The sequence below is a fragment of the Anolis carolinensis genome, chromosome 1, assembly GCF_035594765.1.
Source record: "Anolis carolinensis isolate JA03-04 chromosome 1, rAnoCar3.1.pri, whole genome shotgun sequence".
Taxonomy (NCBI): domain Eukaryota; kingdom Metazoa; phylum Chordata; class Lepidosauria; order Squamata; family Dactyloidae; genus Anolis; species Anolis carolinensis.
This window is the reverse complement of record NC_085841.1, coordinates 310302382-310318326: the sequence shown is the minus strand read 5'-3', so window position 1 is coordinate 310318326 and position 15945 is coordinate 310302382. Positions and strand designations below refer to the sequence as shown.

The following is a 15945-nucleotide window of genomic DNA, read 5'->3' as shown; positions in this document are numbered from 1 at the left end:
AGCGAAAAGGGAAAATGCAGACCTTGACGAAGTTGGTCCTGCGCCCAGGCATCTGCTTGCTGACTAGCCCTGATTTCTTGAGCACAGATGGGTCCTGGAGTAGAGGGAGTTGAATCAATGGGAGTGGATTTGGTGTTCCCCACTGTGAGCGTGGCAAAGTTCTCGGGTTGTAGTAGTTGGGATTCAAAGGTCTCCTTGCGTCCTGCAGCGTATTCCGGTTTACGTGACAGGGCGTCTGCTTGTTTGGTTTGGGCTGGGGTCACATAATGAATCTGGAAGTTGAAACGTTCAAAGAATAAAGCCCAACGTTGCTGCCTCTGATTTAGCTTGCGGGCAGTTCTTAGATGTTCTAGATTCCGATGATCAGTGTGGACTTCAATGGGAAATTTGGCCCCTTCTAGCCAATGTCTCCAAGTTTCAAAAGCTGCCTTTATGGCTAATAGTTCTTTTTCCCAAATGGTATAGTTCCTCTCTGGTGCGGTTAGTTGACGAGAATAATAGGCACAAGGATGAAGGTGATCTCCCACCGGTTGTAGGAGCACAGCCCCAATTGCCACATCAGAGGCGTCCGCTTGCACCACAAAAAGGGTTCCAGGATCTGGATGCTGAAGGATTGGCTGGGATGTGAATAATTTCTTTAGTTGCTGGAACCCTTTCTCTGCTTGATCAGTCCAGCGGAAGGGCTGTTTTCCACGGATGCAGCTGGTGATTGGGTCAGACCAGCGGGCAAAATCTGGAATGAACTTGCGGTAATAGTTCGCGAACCCCAAGAATCGCTGCACCTCTTTCTTGTTGGTTGGCGCCCGCCATTCCAATACTGCTGAAACTTTTGTCGGGTCCATGGAGAGCCCTAGAGGCGAGATGCGGTACCCCAGGAAATCTACCTCTTGTAGATCAAAAGCGCATTTTTCCAGCTTGGCATAAAGTCCATGATCCCGCAATCGTTGTAACACCATTTTAACGTGGTTCTCATGTTCTGATTGTGATCTAGAAAACACCAAAAAATCGTCCAGGTAGATGATCAAGAACCGATCTAGATAGTCCTGAAAAATGTCATTGACAAAATGCTGGAACGTTGCGGGAGCTCCGCATAAACCATAATTCATAACTCGGGACTCGAATAATCCGAATTTAGTCTGGAAGGCGGTCTTCCACTCGTCCCCTTCTCTGATGCGAACTAGATTATAAGCCCCCCGCAGGTCCAGCTTGGTGTAGACCTTGGCTCCTCGAAGTCGGTCTAGTAGATCCGAGATTAAGGGCAGGGGATAGCTGTTCCGCTTAGTGATATTGTTCAATGCTCTATAGTCCACCACCAAACGTAATTCCCCTGACTTCTTCTTCACAAACATCACTGGGGAGGCGGCTGGGGATTGAGAGGGTCTGATGAATCCCTTGCGAAGGTTTGTCTCTATGAATTCCCTGAGAGCTTCTTGCTCTGGTTCAGTCAGGGAGTAGAGATGCCCTCGCGGGATCGGGGCCCCCTCCACCAAGTCAATGGCACAGTCATAAGGTCTATGTGGGGGTAATTTTTCGGCTTCTTTTTCATTGAATACATCCCAATACTCGGAGTACTTCTTTGGCAAGGTGATAATGGGCTCGGTGTCTGTGGCATGGCAGACCTTGGCTACGAGGCAATGGTTTTGGCAGTACTTTGAAGCAAACTGCAGTTCTCTGTTGGACCAGGAGATGCTTGGGTCGTGAAGTGTCAGCCATGGAATCCCCAAAATCACAGGGAAATGGGGAACCTCAGTAACAAAGAAGGAAATTTCTTCCATATGTTCCCTTATCCACATCCTGGTGGGTTCCGACCACTGGCTTACGGGGCCCGTCTTGAGAGGGCGGCCATCGATGGCTTGCACCACACGGGCATTCTTGAAGTCATGATATTGTAATCCCAGAGAGTCGGCATACTCTCTATCAATGAAATTGTTGGTAGCTCCTGAGTCTATCATGGCGTGGATCATGACGGGTCCCTTCTTTGCTGACCATAAGGTGACCACTAGAAGGAACAGGACCCCGGTTGGCGGCTCTTGAATGGGTTTCTTGACCGGGTTGGCGAGCCTCTCTACGCCCGGTCGTTGGCTTCCCCCGCCGGCTGTGTGCCAGCCGTCTCAGACGCCTTCGTCTCCGTGGAGGACGCCGCCGCAAGACGGGCGGCGGGCTTCCCTTTGGCTGGGCACTCTCTGGCGAAGTGGCCCCCATTTCCGCAATACCAACAGAGATTTAGGCGTTGGCGGCGGGCCTTCTCGGCGGCATCTAATCTGGGACGCACATTGCCCAACTGCATCGGCACCTCCTCGCTCCCTCTGGGGTATGGGGATGGTGGTGGGGGTCTCCACACTGGACGCGGCTGAACGCTGGCGGGAGCGGGGGGTTTTGCCCCAGCTCTACCGCTCTGGCCTCGTACCCACTGTTTCCTGTTGGCAATCATGACTTCGGCCCGTAAACATTGATCGATGAGTGCTTCAAGCGTTTGGGGAGGATCCACCTTGGAGATTTCCTCCAGCATTTCAATGTTGAGACCCTCCCGAAATTGTCCTCTGAGGGCAACATCGTTCCAGCCGGTGTTGTGGGCCAGCACTCGGAACTCGGCTATGTACTGAGACATGGGTCTGTCTCCTTGGAAGAGGCGGCGGAGTTTGTGACCGGCTGCCTCCAAATTGTCCTCGATTCCCCAAGTCTCCTTAAGGTGGTCCAAGAAGCGTTGCGCTGATCTTAGGTGTGGAGAGGCTTGGTCGAACAGTGCCGTCGCCCAGTTGGCCGCTGGCCCGTCTAGAAGACTGTAAACCCACGCCACCTTGATGTCTTCTTGGGGAAACTCGGCAGCACGGGCCTCTAGATAAGCTTGACATTGGCGACGGAAAACATGAACCTTAGAAGCTTCTCCAGTAAACTTGGTTGGCAACGCCATGGCCGGAAGACGGATTCCGCGTTCCTTCAAACCCTTTATTTCCCCATCCTGTGCATTGAGCTTATCACGGATTCGGTCCACCTCATCCTTGTCGATGGTGTAGGTAATCGGCTGGCCGCCCGGTCCAGGTCCGGCTCCGGTAGACATTCTGGCCGAGGTTAATTGGTGCTTAGGGTGGCGGAGTCAAACTGTCACGACCCAGGCTACAGAGCACCAATAACCATACGCAGAGGCCAGATTCTATCTAATATCTTTATTAAGGAAATATATAAAGTTAATAAAAGCAAATGTAAAAGTTAGTCCAGAAGCAGACCTTTCAGGAAAGGTCAAAATTAGTCCAAAGAAACAATGTCCAATATGAAGTATTAAGGTCCAAAGTTGTAATCCAATAACCGAAACACTCACTTTGCCAGGCAAAGTGAGGGGAGATGACAAGGTCCTTTAGTCCATGAACTTGAGCAAGGCTAGGAATTAACTTGATACTTGAAAGCAAGGCTTGAATCGTGGCACAAGGTAACAAGGAACAAGAACAAGATCCGTGGAATTACTTGGTAAAATCCGTGAAACAAGGCAAGGTTTAGTCCTGAAAGGCGAGGCAAGGTCCGTAGGTAAACAAGGCTGGGAAACAGGAGCGAAGGCTTGAAAACAAGAACAAGGCTTGAACAGGAACGAGGCTTGAATCGGAGCGCGCTGTCCAGACACAACTCGCTCCGGAGGCTGACGAATTGACTCCGCAAAGTTACTCCGCGGGTAAAACACCTATATAGAGTCTAACTTTCCCGCCGAGAGCAGTTCTCTGGGAACCAGAAACGAAAGCTAATCTCTGAGACCAGATGTTTGACTCCTTAAAGATTCTCATGGAAAGCAGGCTTAATTGGCTAAATTCTTAGCAATTATTCTAGCACTCCTGCGCGAGGCCGCTTCCAAACCTCTCTGTTGTTTACAAAACTCATGGCGAGAAAACACAGGAGATGTAGCCTCAGTGTTTGTTTGACATACTTCTGGAACATAACCCTCTTGCAGGTGCAAGGTTCCCAGATCTGGCTGGGAAGAATCTGTCTGGGAAGAATCCAGTTCTGACTGGGAAGGTAAAAAACCCAAGTTTTCTTCTTCATCAGGCATCACAATGTCATGAGCAGGACTACAAGGCCCATGGGTCATCACAGGTATCTTCTAGTATTATGCAGTACATCAAATTGTAACAGAACATTTGATTATAGCTCAGCACTCAAGCTGACTTCACTTGGGTCTGTACTACTGTATCTCAATAAAATGCTCTGAAAAGCCATACTACAGAGAAAGGATACCAGTTTTCACAAAATCCATTTGCTGCAGTCCTCTTCTGAAACCTACCAACTCATATCTCTTTAAGCTTCAAGACTTACGGATTTGATTTGGAAGGCTATGGGTACCAGATAAGCCAGCTTGTGCACGTAGGAGATATTATTGATCTATGTTATTTTGTCATGTATATTCTGATCCCATGTCACTTGGACATGTCCCTTGTATGGATAAGGCCATCTTATTTACAGTGCTGATTAGGCCTGAAACATGAATTAAAAATTATCTTTATCTTAAGCATGTGTGTGTAGGTCTTACTACAGCCTTTGTACTCTGTGATTTCTCAAGAATTATAGACTGTAGTAGCTACTGATAGATCTTTTCCATTGATTTCCCCCTCCCAACCCCTCATTGTAGCCCAGGACAAAAAGTAAGATACTGGGAATCACAAAACCTCCAACACCATCTTCTGCCTTTTCTTTAGCTGGGAAGAAAAAAAGTTTCAAAAGCAAAGCTTTGATCAGATCCCCACTTCCAGTCATTTCCCCCCACCTAGCAGCACATCATTATTATAAAATAGCACTCTCAGTTGTATTTGCAAGATGGCAGTGACTGTAACTTTGCTATGCAGTTTATCTGGCATTGTATCTTTTCCGCTTGGATAACTAGTCATGACACGTGCTACTGATTAATTAAAAACCAGTGGAAAAACTGCCAGTTCATCTTCCTTCTCTGAAGTCTTTGGTCTGAGCTGTTCAGCAACCATGTTAATAGCTTTCAATGAAACAATCAGGTCTCTGAGCAACAGACTGTGTTTCAGATACTATCATCAAGTGCTTTTTGATAAATTTGCTTCACATGGAGTATACCCGATCTCAGCAGATGAACTGTACCTTGGCATGTTAAAGTGGTACTGTTTGGAGGGGTTTTCCTGGCACACAATGAAAGCAAATAGATTTAAACATCTGTGCTGTTAAAATGCTCCTCACAACAATAATTTATAATTATTTCATTTCTAGAAACCAGATGGATTCGATAGTTCAAGCAACTGAATTACTTGAGAGAATATTTAACATTGTTAATATACAACAATTACCTTGCAGTAATTATTCAACATGCCAGTAAGGTAATGCTCAAGATCCTGCAAGGTAGACTCCAGCAATACACTGAGTGATACATTGAGTGAGAGTTGCCAGATGTACAAGCTGGGTTTAGAAAAGGCAGAGGAACGAGAGACCAAATTGCCAATATCCGCTGGATAATGGAGGAAGGTAGGGTGTTTCAGAAAAACATCTCTTTCTGTTTTATTGACTATTCTAAAGCCTTTGACTGTGTGGATCATAATAAATTGTGGCAAGTTCTTGGTGGTATGGGGATACCAAGTCACCTTGTCTGTCTCTTGAGGAATCTGCATAATGACCAAGTAGCATCAGTAAGAACAGACGCCAGAACAACAGGAAGGATACTAGAGGCAAAGATGAAGTACTTTGGGCACATAATGGAAAGACAGGAAAACTTGGAGAAGATAATGATGCTGGGGAAAATGGAAGGAAAAAGGAAGAGGAACCGACCAAGGGCAAGATGGTTGGATGGTATCCTTGAAGTGACTGGCTTGACCTTGAAGGAGCTGGCAGTTCCAATGGCCAACAGGGAGGTCTGGTATGGCCTGGTCCATGAGGACATGAAGAGTCAGAAGCGACTGACCAAATAAACAACAAACCTTGCCATTAATCAAATAGTGATGACCATTTGCCTCCAATCATACGTTAGCTGTAATGTTTTTTGTGCAATAGTAGCATAACTGTAAATTTTAAAGCACTTCCAGCTGATTTCTAGTCCATCTTGTGCTGTGAACTTCTTGTCACCAGAAGATAAGGCATTCCAGGTAGCAACTAGGAATTGCACAGTGGAACTATCCGCATTGGCAAGCAGCCTTAAGTATTACTGATACAGTGGTTCTCAACCTGGGGTTCCCAGATGTTTTTGGTCTTCAACTCCCAGAAATCCTAACAGCTGGTAAACTGGCTGGGGTTTCTGGGATTTGTAGGCCAAAATCATCTGGGGACCCCAGGTTGAGAACCTCTGTCCTAATATAATACAGGATGTTGGCAGTCTGCTTTTGAATATTTGAAATTACTGGGATCCTGCAGTTTGCTAAAAGCAAAAATGATATCTGACAAAAATAGGGACATACTGACATATGTCAGTAGTGGACATTGTTTTTAAGTTTTAAGATACAGAATCTATGCGTTATTCGCTTGTCATAGACTGATGGCCTGGATTGTATTGTATAGAGGTCTGGCTGGATGAAACTGTATATGCACAAATCTCTCAGCCCTGTCTGTGCAGCAACAGAGAAGGCCTGGAAGGTGTGGGGATACAGTTGTGGTGGTCTATCAGGATTCTAGGTTTGAGTGAATTTGAAAGTGAATGGCCAGGACAGAATAGGGATTCTGTTGGTGTATACCACGCTCCTACTGCTCAGCAGTTTCCCTTCCTCACCTGGCAGAACTGGTCTTGAAGGTGATGTTGGCGTCTTCTCAGATTGCAGTGGTGGGGGACTGCAGTATGTATATTGAGGCCTCAATGACAGCAAAGGGTCAGGACTTCATGTTCTTCATGACAGCCATGAGTCTGTCCCAAGTAGTATCTAGTATCACTCAAGTTGCAGGACACATTCTAGGCTTTGTTTTCTGTGCAGGGTGGCATAATAGTGATCTGGGCATAGAGGAACATTCCATTAATTCTGTTGTCATGGTCATATCACTACCTAGAGTGATTTAGATTAATTGAGACTTCAAGCCTATGCAGGTGTGTCGGGCCAATTAAAGGATGATTGGATTTCCCATGGTTCTTGTTGTGTTTTCTGTCCTGGGTGATCTCTGGAATGGAGAAATCATTGGGAAGTATCGATGAGCATGATTGTTGTTAAGCATCCCCTCCCATGGAATGGAGCTAAGTAAGCTCTTTTTGCATTGAGATTCATCCAAACTATCTGAACAACAAAAGAAAGAACATCTGAGGTAATATATGGGCCTGTGACTCATTTGGACAATGCCACTTTTCTTTTCCTGTTTGATTTCTAAATCTTTTGCCGATGAAAAAGCCAGTGAAGCTTCAAATGCCTGCATGATGTGTTTTGAGCATTTTGCTTGGCCAGCAAAGGTATCACCCTTTGTGGATTCCTTGCTAAAACTAAACTGGCTACACACCTGTTTTGAGCACAATTCAGTTTGTTGGTTGTTACCTATAAATCTTATACTGATTAGATCCGGATTATTTGAACGTAGCCAAACCTTAGGAACTTTGGAGGAGGGGTTTTTCTGTTCTGTTACCCTCACAGGCATGACTGTTTTGTTTTGTGCTTTAGCAAGTTCCATAATGGAAGAAACAGCATATAAATACAATAAAATAAAAAATAATTTAAATACATAAATGGATCACTGCCTGGTCAGTTTCATAGAATCATAGAGTTTAGACTGCCTGTTGATGTAACCTTCTGTAGCTGTCATGGACACCCCGGATGTCTGATAGAAAAATTGTGCTGATGGTGATGCTGTTGAAGGAATATAGATTTTTTTTTTATTTCACTGGGATATGGAAATGATATAGGGCAGTTGACACTGAAGCCCCTGTGGTCTTGAACACTCTGGTCTGGTCACCTCCCTGGTTTAACAGGGATTTGAGGGTGATGGAAGAGGAGGTTAGGTTCTAGTATCACTAGCAGAGAACACTGGACAAACATGTATTGAAACCATCTGTGAAGCAGTGAAGAAATCATACTACTCTGCCACCATCCTGTCTGCACTGAATATAGTAACTTTTCAATACTTGTAAGCCTATAACTGCAGGAGGCAAGAGCAGTTCCCAGTATTTTATGGCTGTGAGTCTTCATGTGATCAAAATCACTTGAACTTGGATTCTGACAAGTTGACAGGTTGGTAGGACAAATTGATGTAACTTTAGCAACCACTTGTCCTGTTACATGGTATTCTTTTCAGTTTGTAGATATTCAGAATGTGGACAGGGTGTCTGGAGCAGAGTGTGTGTGTGTGCGCGTGTGCCTGTTTATTAATCTCTGGCTCTTCTTGGATGATCAAATCTGGCAAGTTGGAATGATGGCTGTGGTTAAGGGAAGGAAGTAATGCATTCTTCTAGAAGGGCTTATTTATCCCTGCCATCCTAAAATAAAAATAAATGTAAAAGGTTACCCTTGACCAGGAATTTTTACCATTTTTCATCCTGTTTCAAAGTTACTACACTTCACTAAGGTGGTTTCTTCACTACGTATGCCAACAAGTAGAGAAAGATTTGTAATTAAGAATTCATAAAACAAGAAAATGTTTCAGTAATTCCATTCAGCAAACAAAATGTAAATGTATGGGACTGTATTGCCACTCTTGAGAGTACAAATTTTGCTTAGCTGAGATAGTACTTCAGCTTATAAAGGCTATGAGGGCTTTGTTTCTAGACTCTTTTAAGTTTCACAAATTGACTGATGAAGCTGAAGTAATTATTAAAAGGCAGAACAATTCATAGAGAACTGCCTGTGTTGATATCTCATAACTTAATTTGATTTTTCCTAGGCTCCTGCAATTTAGCTACCTCTCAAGAATTTTAGAAGGCAATTAATCTTTCTTCAGCCTTATTGTTTCACTTGCTGCTTATGTATATTATAGAATATATAATATATAATTAGTCTGTGCTTAAGTGGTCATTTGTTATGAATACCTAATTTAAAAAACCTTTAAATAGTTCTACTTTGTCTTGAAATAGTTATTATGTCATTAAAGTCAGTATTCTTATAGTAACTTGCAAAAAAAAAAAAAAAAAGAATGTTACCTGAAAATCAGGTCAGGTTCTTTGTCTATCTAGCCTAGTGTTGTCTTTGTTGACAGGCAGTCACTCCCAGGTTCTTAACCTGATGCCATACCCATTACCTGCCAGGTGTCAGGAACTGAACCTGACTGCAAAGTTTATGATCAACTGCTGAAGTATGTTTCCCCTCAGAGGGAGTTATAGTTCAGCTGTTGGGTAATATAATAATATAAATAGTCATGTATATTTGTTTCTTTACATTACTGCATTACTTTACAACAGCCAAGAAGTTCCCCCTGCTAAATTGGAAAAATATATGTAGAAGTCTTTTGACACTGTTTTCTAAAACAGTTGAAAATTGTTTATAATTTATGGTTGACCTGATCAACACAGTTTGCACAGTGAAAATTCCCAGTGCTGCCTTAATTTTGACATGAAATCACATGATTGACAGTATCGTTTGGCAAGTTTCATTAAAGTGAATTGCTTAAAAACCTACTGTATAAATTGAACAGCGTAATTTTATCTGGAGAAGGTCTGGCAAAAACAGTTCTTGGGAAATTTTGAAGGTTACCACAAATCTTCTGTTTCATGGTCAGTATGAAAGATATAGCTGTATATTTAAACAGTATAATTAGCCTACCTTCTCTCTGAGATTTCTCATATTCCCACTATTGGATGGGTCATCTTACAGGGCTTGTTGTTGGGATTCAAGACCACTTATTTGTAATATTTATAATGTATAGTTGAACTTCATGCAAGCTGAGAAAGAAGGATCAATGTATACAAGGAAGTGAAATGTACATTTGTTCTTATGGAGTTTAGAAGATACCTTAGAATCTGCAGAAGGAAGTTTTATAAATGATGGGTGAACAAGTCCATTTATCATTTTCTTATAAAAACATAGCATTGAACATTGCAAAATTTCACAGTATCTAGGTTTTTGTCCATGCATATTACAAAGATCCTTCTTGAGAATGTAGCATGTAGTATTTTCTGTCATGCGCATTACATTGTTATGTTTCGTGATGTTTCCCCTCTCTGGCTGTTATTACATGTGCTTTTTTCACACTAATGGGATGGCACAGAGCCAGAGGAAATAATTGTCGCTACAACACAAGCAGAACCTGTAGCAAAAATGCCTGTTCATCCTGATTGATTTTTATCATGTTTGCAAATCTAGACCACTAAACTGATTGTTAAATATGACTTTTGTCAGAGATTATTAAAGTAGTAGAATACTCTGTGATGTGCATTACAAAGGAAACTTGTTCATTTCTTTCTAAAACTATAGTTATCCTCACAGCAAACTTAGTATTTGTGAAGTTTGCTTGTTTATTTAAGGCTATTGAACAGATAATATATAAATTACCTGGCAACACATACTTGTCTTAAGTTTAGAAGGAGATGAAAAAGAAGTCACCTTTAATTAAGCATGAACTTTCTTGGATTATAATCCATTTTCTCTGGTGCATAAATTTATTTGGATCAAAGTCAGGGCTTCAGAATTAAAAATATATTAGCAGACTGACAAGTTTTGAGATTTGCTTTATGCTATGCCTGAAAAATTTGCTATAGATGTGAGTTTTTAAATGCGCAATTCTCCTAATATTCACAACAAGTTTGCACTCTTCATAATTTAAAACACACAATTGAACATCACTAAATGAACTTGAATATTTAAAATGTTTTAGTAGCTTTACTTCAACTTGACCAGTTATGTTTTTCATTTGTAATTTGCTTTTATAAACTTTCAAAAACATTGAGAAAGTTAATAGTATTTTCATTTTCATTTTCATCCAGCCTTTGTTTAAAAGAATCTAAAGAAGGAGCCTCCACCACACTCCATGGCAGAGAATTTCACTGCTGAACAACTCTCACAGTTAAGAAGTTCTTCCTAAAGTTCAGGTGGAATCTCCTTTCCTTTACAGTGTTTGCTAACTTATTGCAGGGGTTAGGTTCCAGGACCACCCGCAATAAGTGAAAATCCGCAAAGTAGGGATGCTATATTTATTTTAATACTTATACATTATTTTAGTAATTATACACTATTTTAAGTCTATCAACCAATCGTGTGTTGATAAATCGCCTCCTTCTCCTCTCGTTGCCACTTGGGCTCCTTTTCTCTCCCTTTGGCTTCTCCTTCCTCCCTTCTTTAGGCTGTAAATTGTAATTTTTTATGATTTATAATAGTCTCTTAGAGTTTATTGAAAAACTGCGAAACAGCGAATCCGTGAAAAGTGAACCGCGAAGTAGTGAGCAAACACTGTAGTTTGAAGCCGTTGTTCCGCGTCCTAATCTTCAGGGCAGCAGAAAACAAGTTTGCCCCCTCCTCCCTATGACTTCGTCTCACATATTTATACATGGCCCTCATCGTGCCTCCTCTAAACCTTCTCTTTTGCAGGCTACACATGCCCAGCTCTTGAAGCCGCTCCTCATAGGGCTTGTTCTGCAGACCCTTGATCATTTTAGTTGCCCTCCTCTGGACACATTCCAGCTTCCAGAATTGGACACAGTATTCCAGGTGTGGTCTGACCAAGGCAAAATAGAGAGGTAGCATGACTTCCCTGGTTTTAGACGCTATACTCCTATTTATGTAGGCCATAACGCCATTGGCTTTTTTTAGCCACCGCATTGCATTGTTGGTTCAAGTTAGTTGTCCACAAGGACTCCAAGCGTCCCCCATTCTGTATCTCTGCATTACATTTTTTCTGCCTAAGTGCAGCATCTTATATTTGTCCCTGTTGAAGTTCATTTTGTTTGTTTCAGCCCATCTCTCTAATCTGTTAAGATCGTTTTGGATTCTGCTCCTGTCTTCTGGAGTATTCGCTATCTCTCCCAATTTGGTGTCTTCTGCAAACTTGATGATCATGCCTTCTAGACTTTCATCTAAGTCATTAATAAAGATGTTGAACAGAACCGGGCCTAGGACGGAACCCTGAGGCACTCCATTTGTCACTTCTTTCCAGGATGAGGATCCATATAAGAAAGTGGGCATTTTGTTTTCAATACTTTTTGAGGACGTTGAGCCATTCTCTCTGAAATCTCTTTGCCTCAACTTAATTGCAAATAACCATAGAGCAGGAGAATGTGTGCTGTTGAACTAATGGATTTGTTTATTAAACTGCTTTCATAATATTTACACACACTATTTAAAAAAACAAAGGATTTAGATTATTTACCTGCAACTGTTTTCTTCCTTCATTCATTAAAGGTTACAATCCATTGAGGAGCTGTTTATCTAGAATAATAGCTGGAACTGACACCAAAAAGGATTTTGCTAATAAAATCACATTCTAGATATTGGAAATAGAAGTTGCTAGACAGAAGATTAAAAACTGGATTATAGAGAAAATATCCTCCTCTTACATCCTTAATGCCTAAGCTCAGTTTCACAGGTGCACCATTCAGAATTTCTAAGCTGCTTAGATCCGACACTTTCAAGGCAGTTTAACATTTAATCTAATTAATTAAGTAATTTTTATTGCTTGGGACTTTCTTAAACCACTTCACTTTAAAAAGGCTTCCATATTTTAATAATCTATATATATAAAAGAGTGATGGAATCCCGGCGACCAACAAAACAACAAAACTAAACACCCCACAACCTAGAAAATTGACAGCACAACCCCTCATCCATGCCTCTAGGTTGATACAACAAAAAGAAAAGAAAAATAAAGTCCTAAATAGAGATAGAGGAATGATTATTTTTATCCAATTGCTACCAGTTAGAAGGCTAAGCTCCGCCCACTTGGTCTCCTAGCAACCCACGCAGCCCAGGGGACAGGCAGAGTTAGGCCTCACTTAGGCCTCTTCCACTCTGCCTATAAAATACAGATTATCTGATTTTAACTGGATTATATGGCAGTGTAGACTCAAGGCTCTTCCACACAGCTATATAACCCATTTATAATGGACTTAATGTCAGGGGAAAACTTTTATCCTTAACTACCACCAATTCCTCAATACTCTATTTCCCATACCACCATACTTCGCCACAGCAACGCGTGGCCAGGCCCAGCTAGTTTTGTATATATGTGCTAAACTAGAGGAATGTTTTGTTTATAGAACGGATGAACCAACTTTGAAATACTACTTTTAAAAAATAATTTGTTTTGTTAATTGTTAATGTAGACCAATAGTGAGACTGTTGGATATTAATTGTTACTTTTTGTGCAAATCATTGGCAGACTGCTCACCAGAGTTCGTGTGCCGTGCAAAGCCTTTAGGGACTGCACAGAAGGGCTCATTTCATTGCAAATAATCAATGATACCTTTTTGCTAATCACTGATAAGAGTTGATCATAGCAGAAGAACAACAAAATAACCATTACTATTTATTATTAACACGGTTAAGAAATCTTCAGAGGACTAGGTTAGCATAAATGTCCTGACATCTGTTAATGTAGCAGTAGTATTTACACAATAGAGTACGCAGTTACTTTCCTCTAAAGTATGACTTTGATACATTTTACTTTCAGAAATATTCTGTAGAAGGCAAATTCTTCAGCCTTTAGCAGACACTGGAGTCCTGGGAGTCTAAAGGGTTTTACACTGGCTCTTTTGCTTTGCCGTTTTTGATTTCTTTGTCCATTTATTCTCTTGCATTGATGTATCTCTACACCTTCTTCAACAGTATTTTACATAAGATTTGTTTGCTTGCTCTTTTTCTTTTTATATATATGCCATTTTCTGCTAGCAGTGCCTCCATGTATTCTGCCTGGGGCAACAAGACAATCTGTATAAGGATATACCTGCAACTTACATATTGTCATGAATTTGAGGATGTGGATTAACATCCACAAAAATGCATGCTGAAAAACATCTGTCAATGCTATTTGTCTGTTTAAACCAGTGGTTCTCAACCTGTGGGTCCCCAGGTGTTTTGGCCTACAACTCCCAGAAAGCCCAGCCAGTTTCCTAGCTGTTAGGATTTCTGGGAGTTGAAGGTCAAAACATCTGGGGACCCACAGGTTGAGAACCACTGCTTTAAACCGACATTGAAACATATGTTGAACTGCTTATCTTTTATCTACTTATCTACTGAACAATTGATTTAGATGTCCAAAATCATCATCTCAGAACAACTAGCATTTGGGGTTGCTGAATCTATGGGAACAGGCTTGCATGGCTGCAAGCCTTCAAATGCAACATGGACTGTATAGCAAACCCACACTTCTCCCATGTATATCTAACTTTGAAATTAAATTATGCCTGTTTTCTATAGTGGAGGACTGTGGTATACATTATTAGAAGAAGATCATTGTAATAGAGGAAAAATTTGTTGCTTACATTTTATTTTTATTTTTCTTGTAGGGCAGAAGGACTGAGCAATGAATAAATTACGACAGAGTTTTAGGAGAAAGAAAGATGTCTATGTTCCTGAAGCCAGTAGACCACACCAGTGGCAGACAGATGAAGAAGGTGTTCGGACTGGGAAATGCAGCTTCCAGGTTAAGGTAAGAACATCCTTTTAAAAAAACTATAATGAACTTTTAAATCATATCTGCAGGTATTCAATAGAACTACCATTTAATTTGTGTGGATCAAGTTGTATTATTCATCTATGTCCTCTTTCTCATTTGTTCTAGCAGTGTATAAATAATCACTGCAGCTGAAAATATAACTAAGAAATCTTAGTCAATTAATACTAGTTTTGATTGATAGTCTGATTAAAACTGCATACATTTACATAAGAGTAAAGATTGTAGCAGGTATCTTAGATAAGTTTGTCAAATAGAAAATAGGAATTCCTCTGGGAAAACTTTAATGTTTTTGTTAAGAATACTTCTTAAATCTGTCCAGCTAACTGAAACATCCTTCTGGTCTTGAACTGATTATGTAAGCTAATTAAACATTTCACCGAATTACAAGAAATGTAGAAGTTTTTTGTATCTTTCATACTAGTTAGAAATACAGTGATAATTTAATGTTCATTATAGAAATTTGCTAGCTACAGCAAAAAGTGTTAAAATGCTTATTTTTGGTTTCTCACATTAATCATGTTCAGTGGTGAACTAACTTTTCTTACGCTGCTGGATCTTTATTTATTATAATGCTTGTATGCTACCCCATATCACAACATATCAGGTCAAGCACATCTATCAAATCAATTTTGAAAGATGTAGAATAGCTTAAAAGAGTATAAAATTATTGAAATAATTTAAAACCAGACACCTTGATGGTCACATTTTAACTTCGTGACAGAATGAAGCCAGTATTAATGCCAGTAAAGCTTTAAAAGAGAAAGTATACCATAACTTGGGTGCTACAGCAGAGAATGGTGTCCCATGTCCTCACAAAATTTATTGCTACTGCTGTTGAGATGCAGAGGAGGCCCCCTTTAGAAATTTCTGGAGCTTCCAACTTGATTAGAGTTAGCTTCTGTTTATTGGTCTTCACCCAGTCTGTTGCAGCATGTAAGCAGCAATTCAACACCTCAGTTGGTCAACCCTGATGACAAGCAGAGCTGAATATTATCATCATTAGAATAGCACACAACTCTTAAACTTCTAATGACTGCATTCACTGGCTTCATGCTACTATGAATCTGCATGCGGATGGGATGGAACCATGTGGCATTCCACAGCTTAACACTCAGGGGACTAAATCCACAATGGAGTTTGATTGGATGACCTTTTGGGGGGGGGTCTCTTCTGGCTGTAGGATTATAGGATTCTATATCAGGAGGAGGCAATACAGGGTCTCATGCATACACATTTGATGTTAAATTACACAGTGATTTGCAGATGTTTTAGTGGATGCAAAATAACCTTGGAAGCAATGTAAGGCTAAAATGTGTATTCAGCAAAACTTCAGTAATATTAAGAAGGGTCTACCCTATGTTTTTGTGTTTCTATAGATTTTGTACTGATACCACAAAACTGTTTGCAGCAGGCAACAGCATTGTAGCTCCAGTGAAAATACGGTAGCAA

At 41.0% G+C, this 15945-nt stretch overlaps 1 protein-coding gene across 6 annotated transcripts in view; it reads left to right on the top strand.

Moving 5' to 3' along the window:
• numb (NUMB endocytic adaptor protein) overlaps positions 1 to 15945 on the top strand; it is a 92949-nt gene that overhangs the window by 41332 nt on the left and 35672 nt on the right. For all 6 annotated transcript variants that reach the window (XM_062968102.1, XM_062968101.1, XM_062968103.1 and 3 more), the window contains one exon: positions 14327 to 14469. In XM_062968102.1, the coding sequence (XP_062824172.1) occupies positions 14344 to 14469 (126 nt within the window). In that variant the 5' untranslated portion in view covers positions 14327 to 14343. The remainder of the gene's footprint in view (positions 1 to 14326; positions 14470 to 15945) is intronic.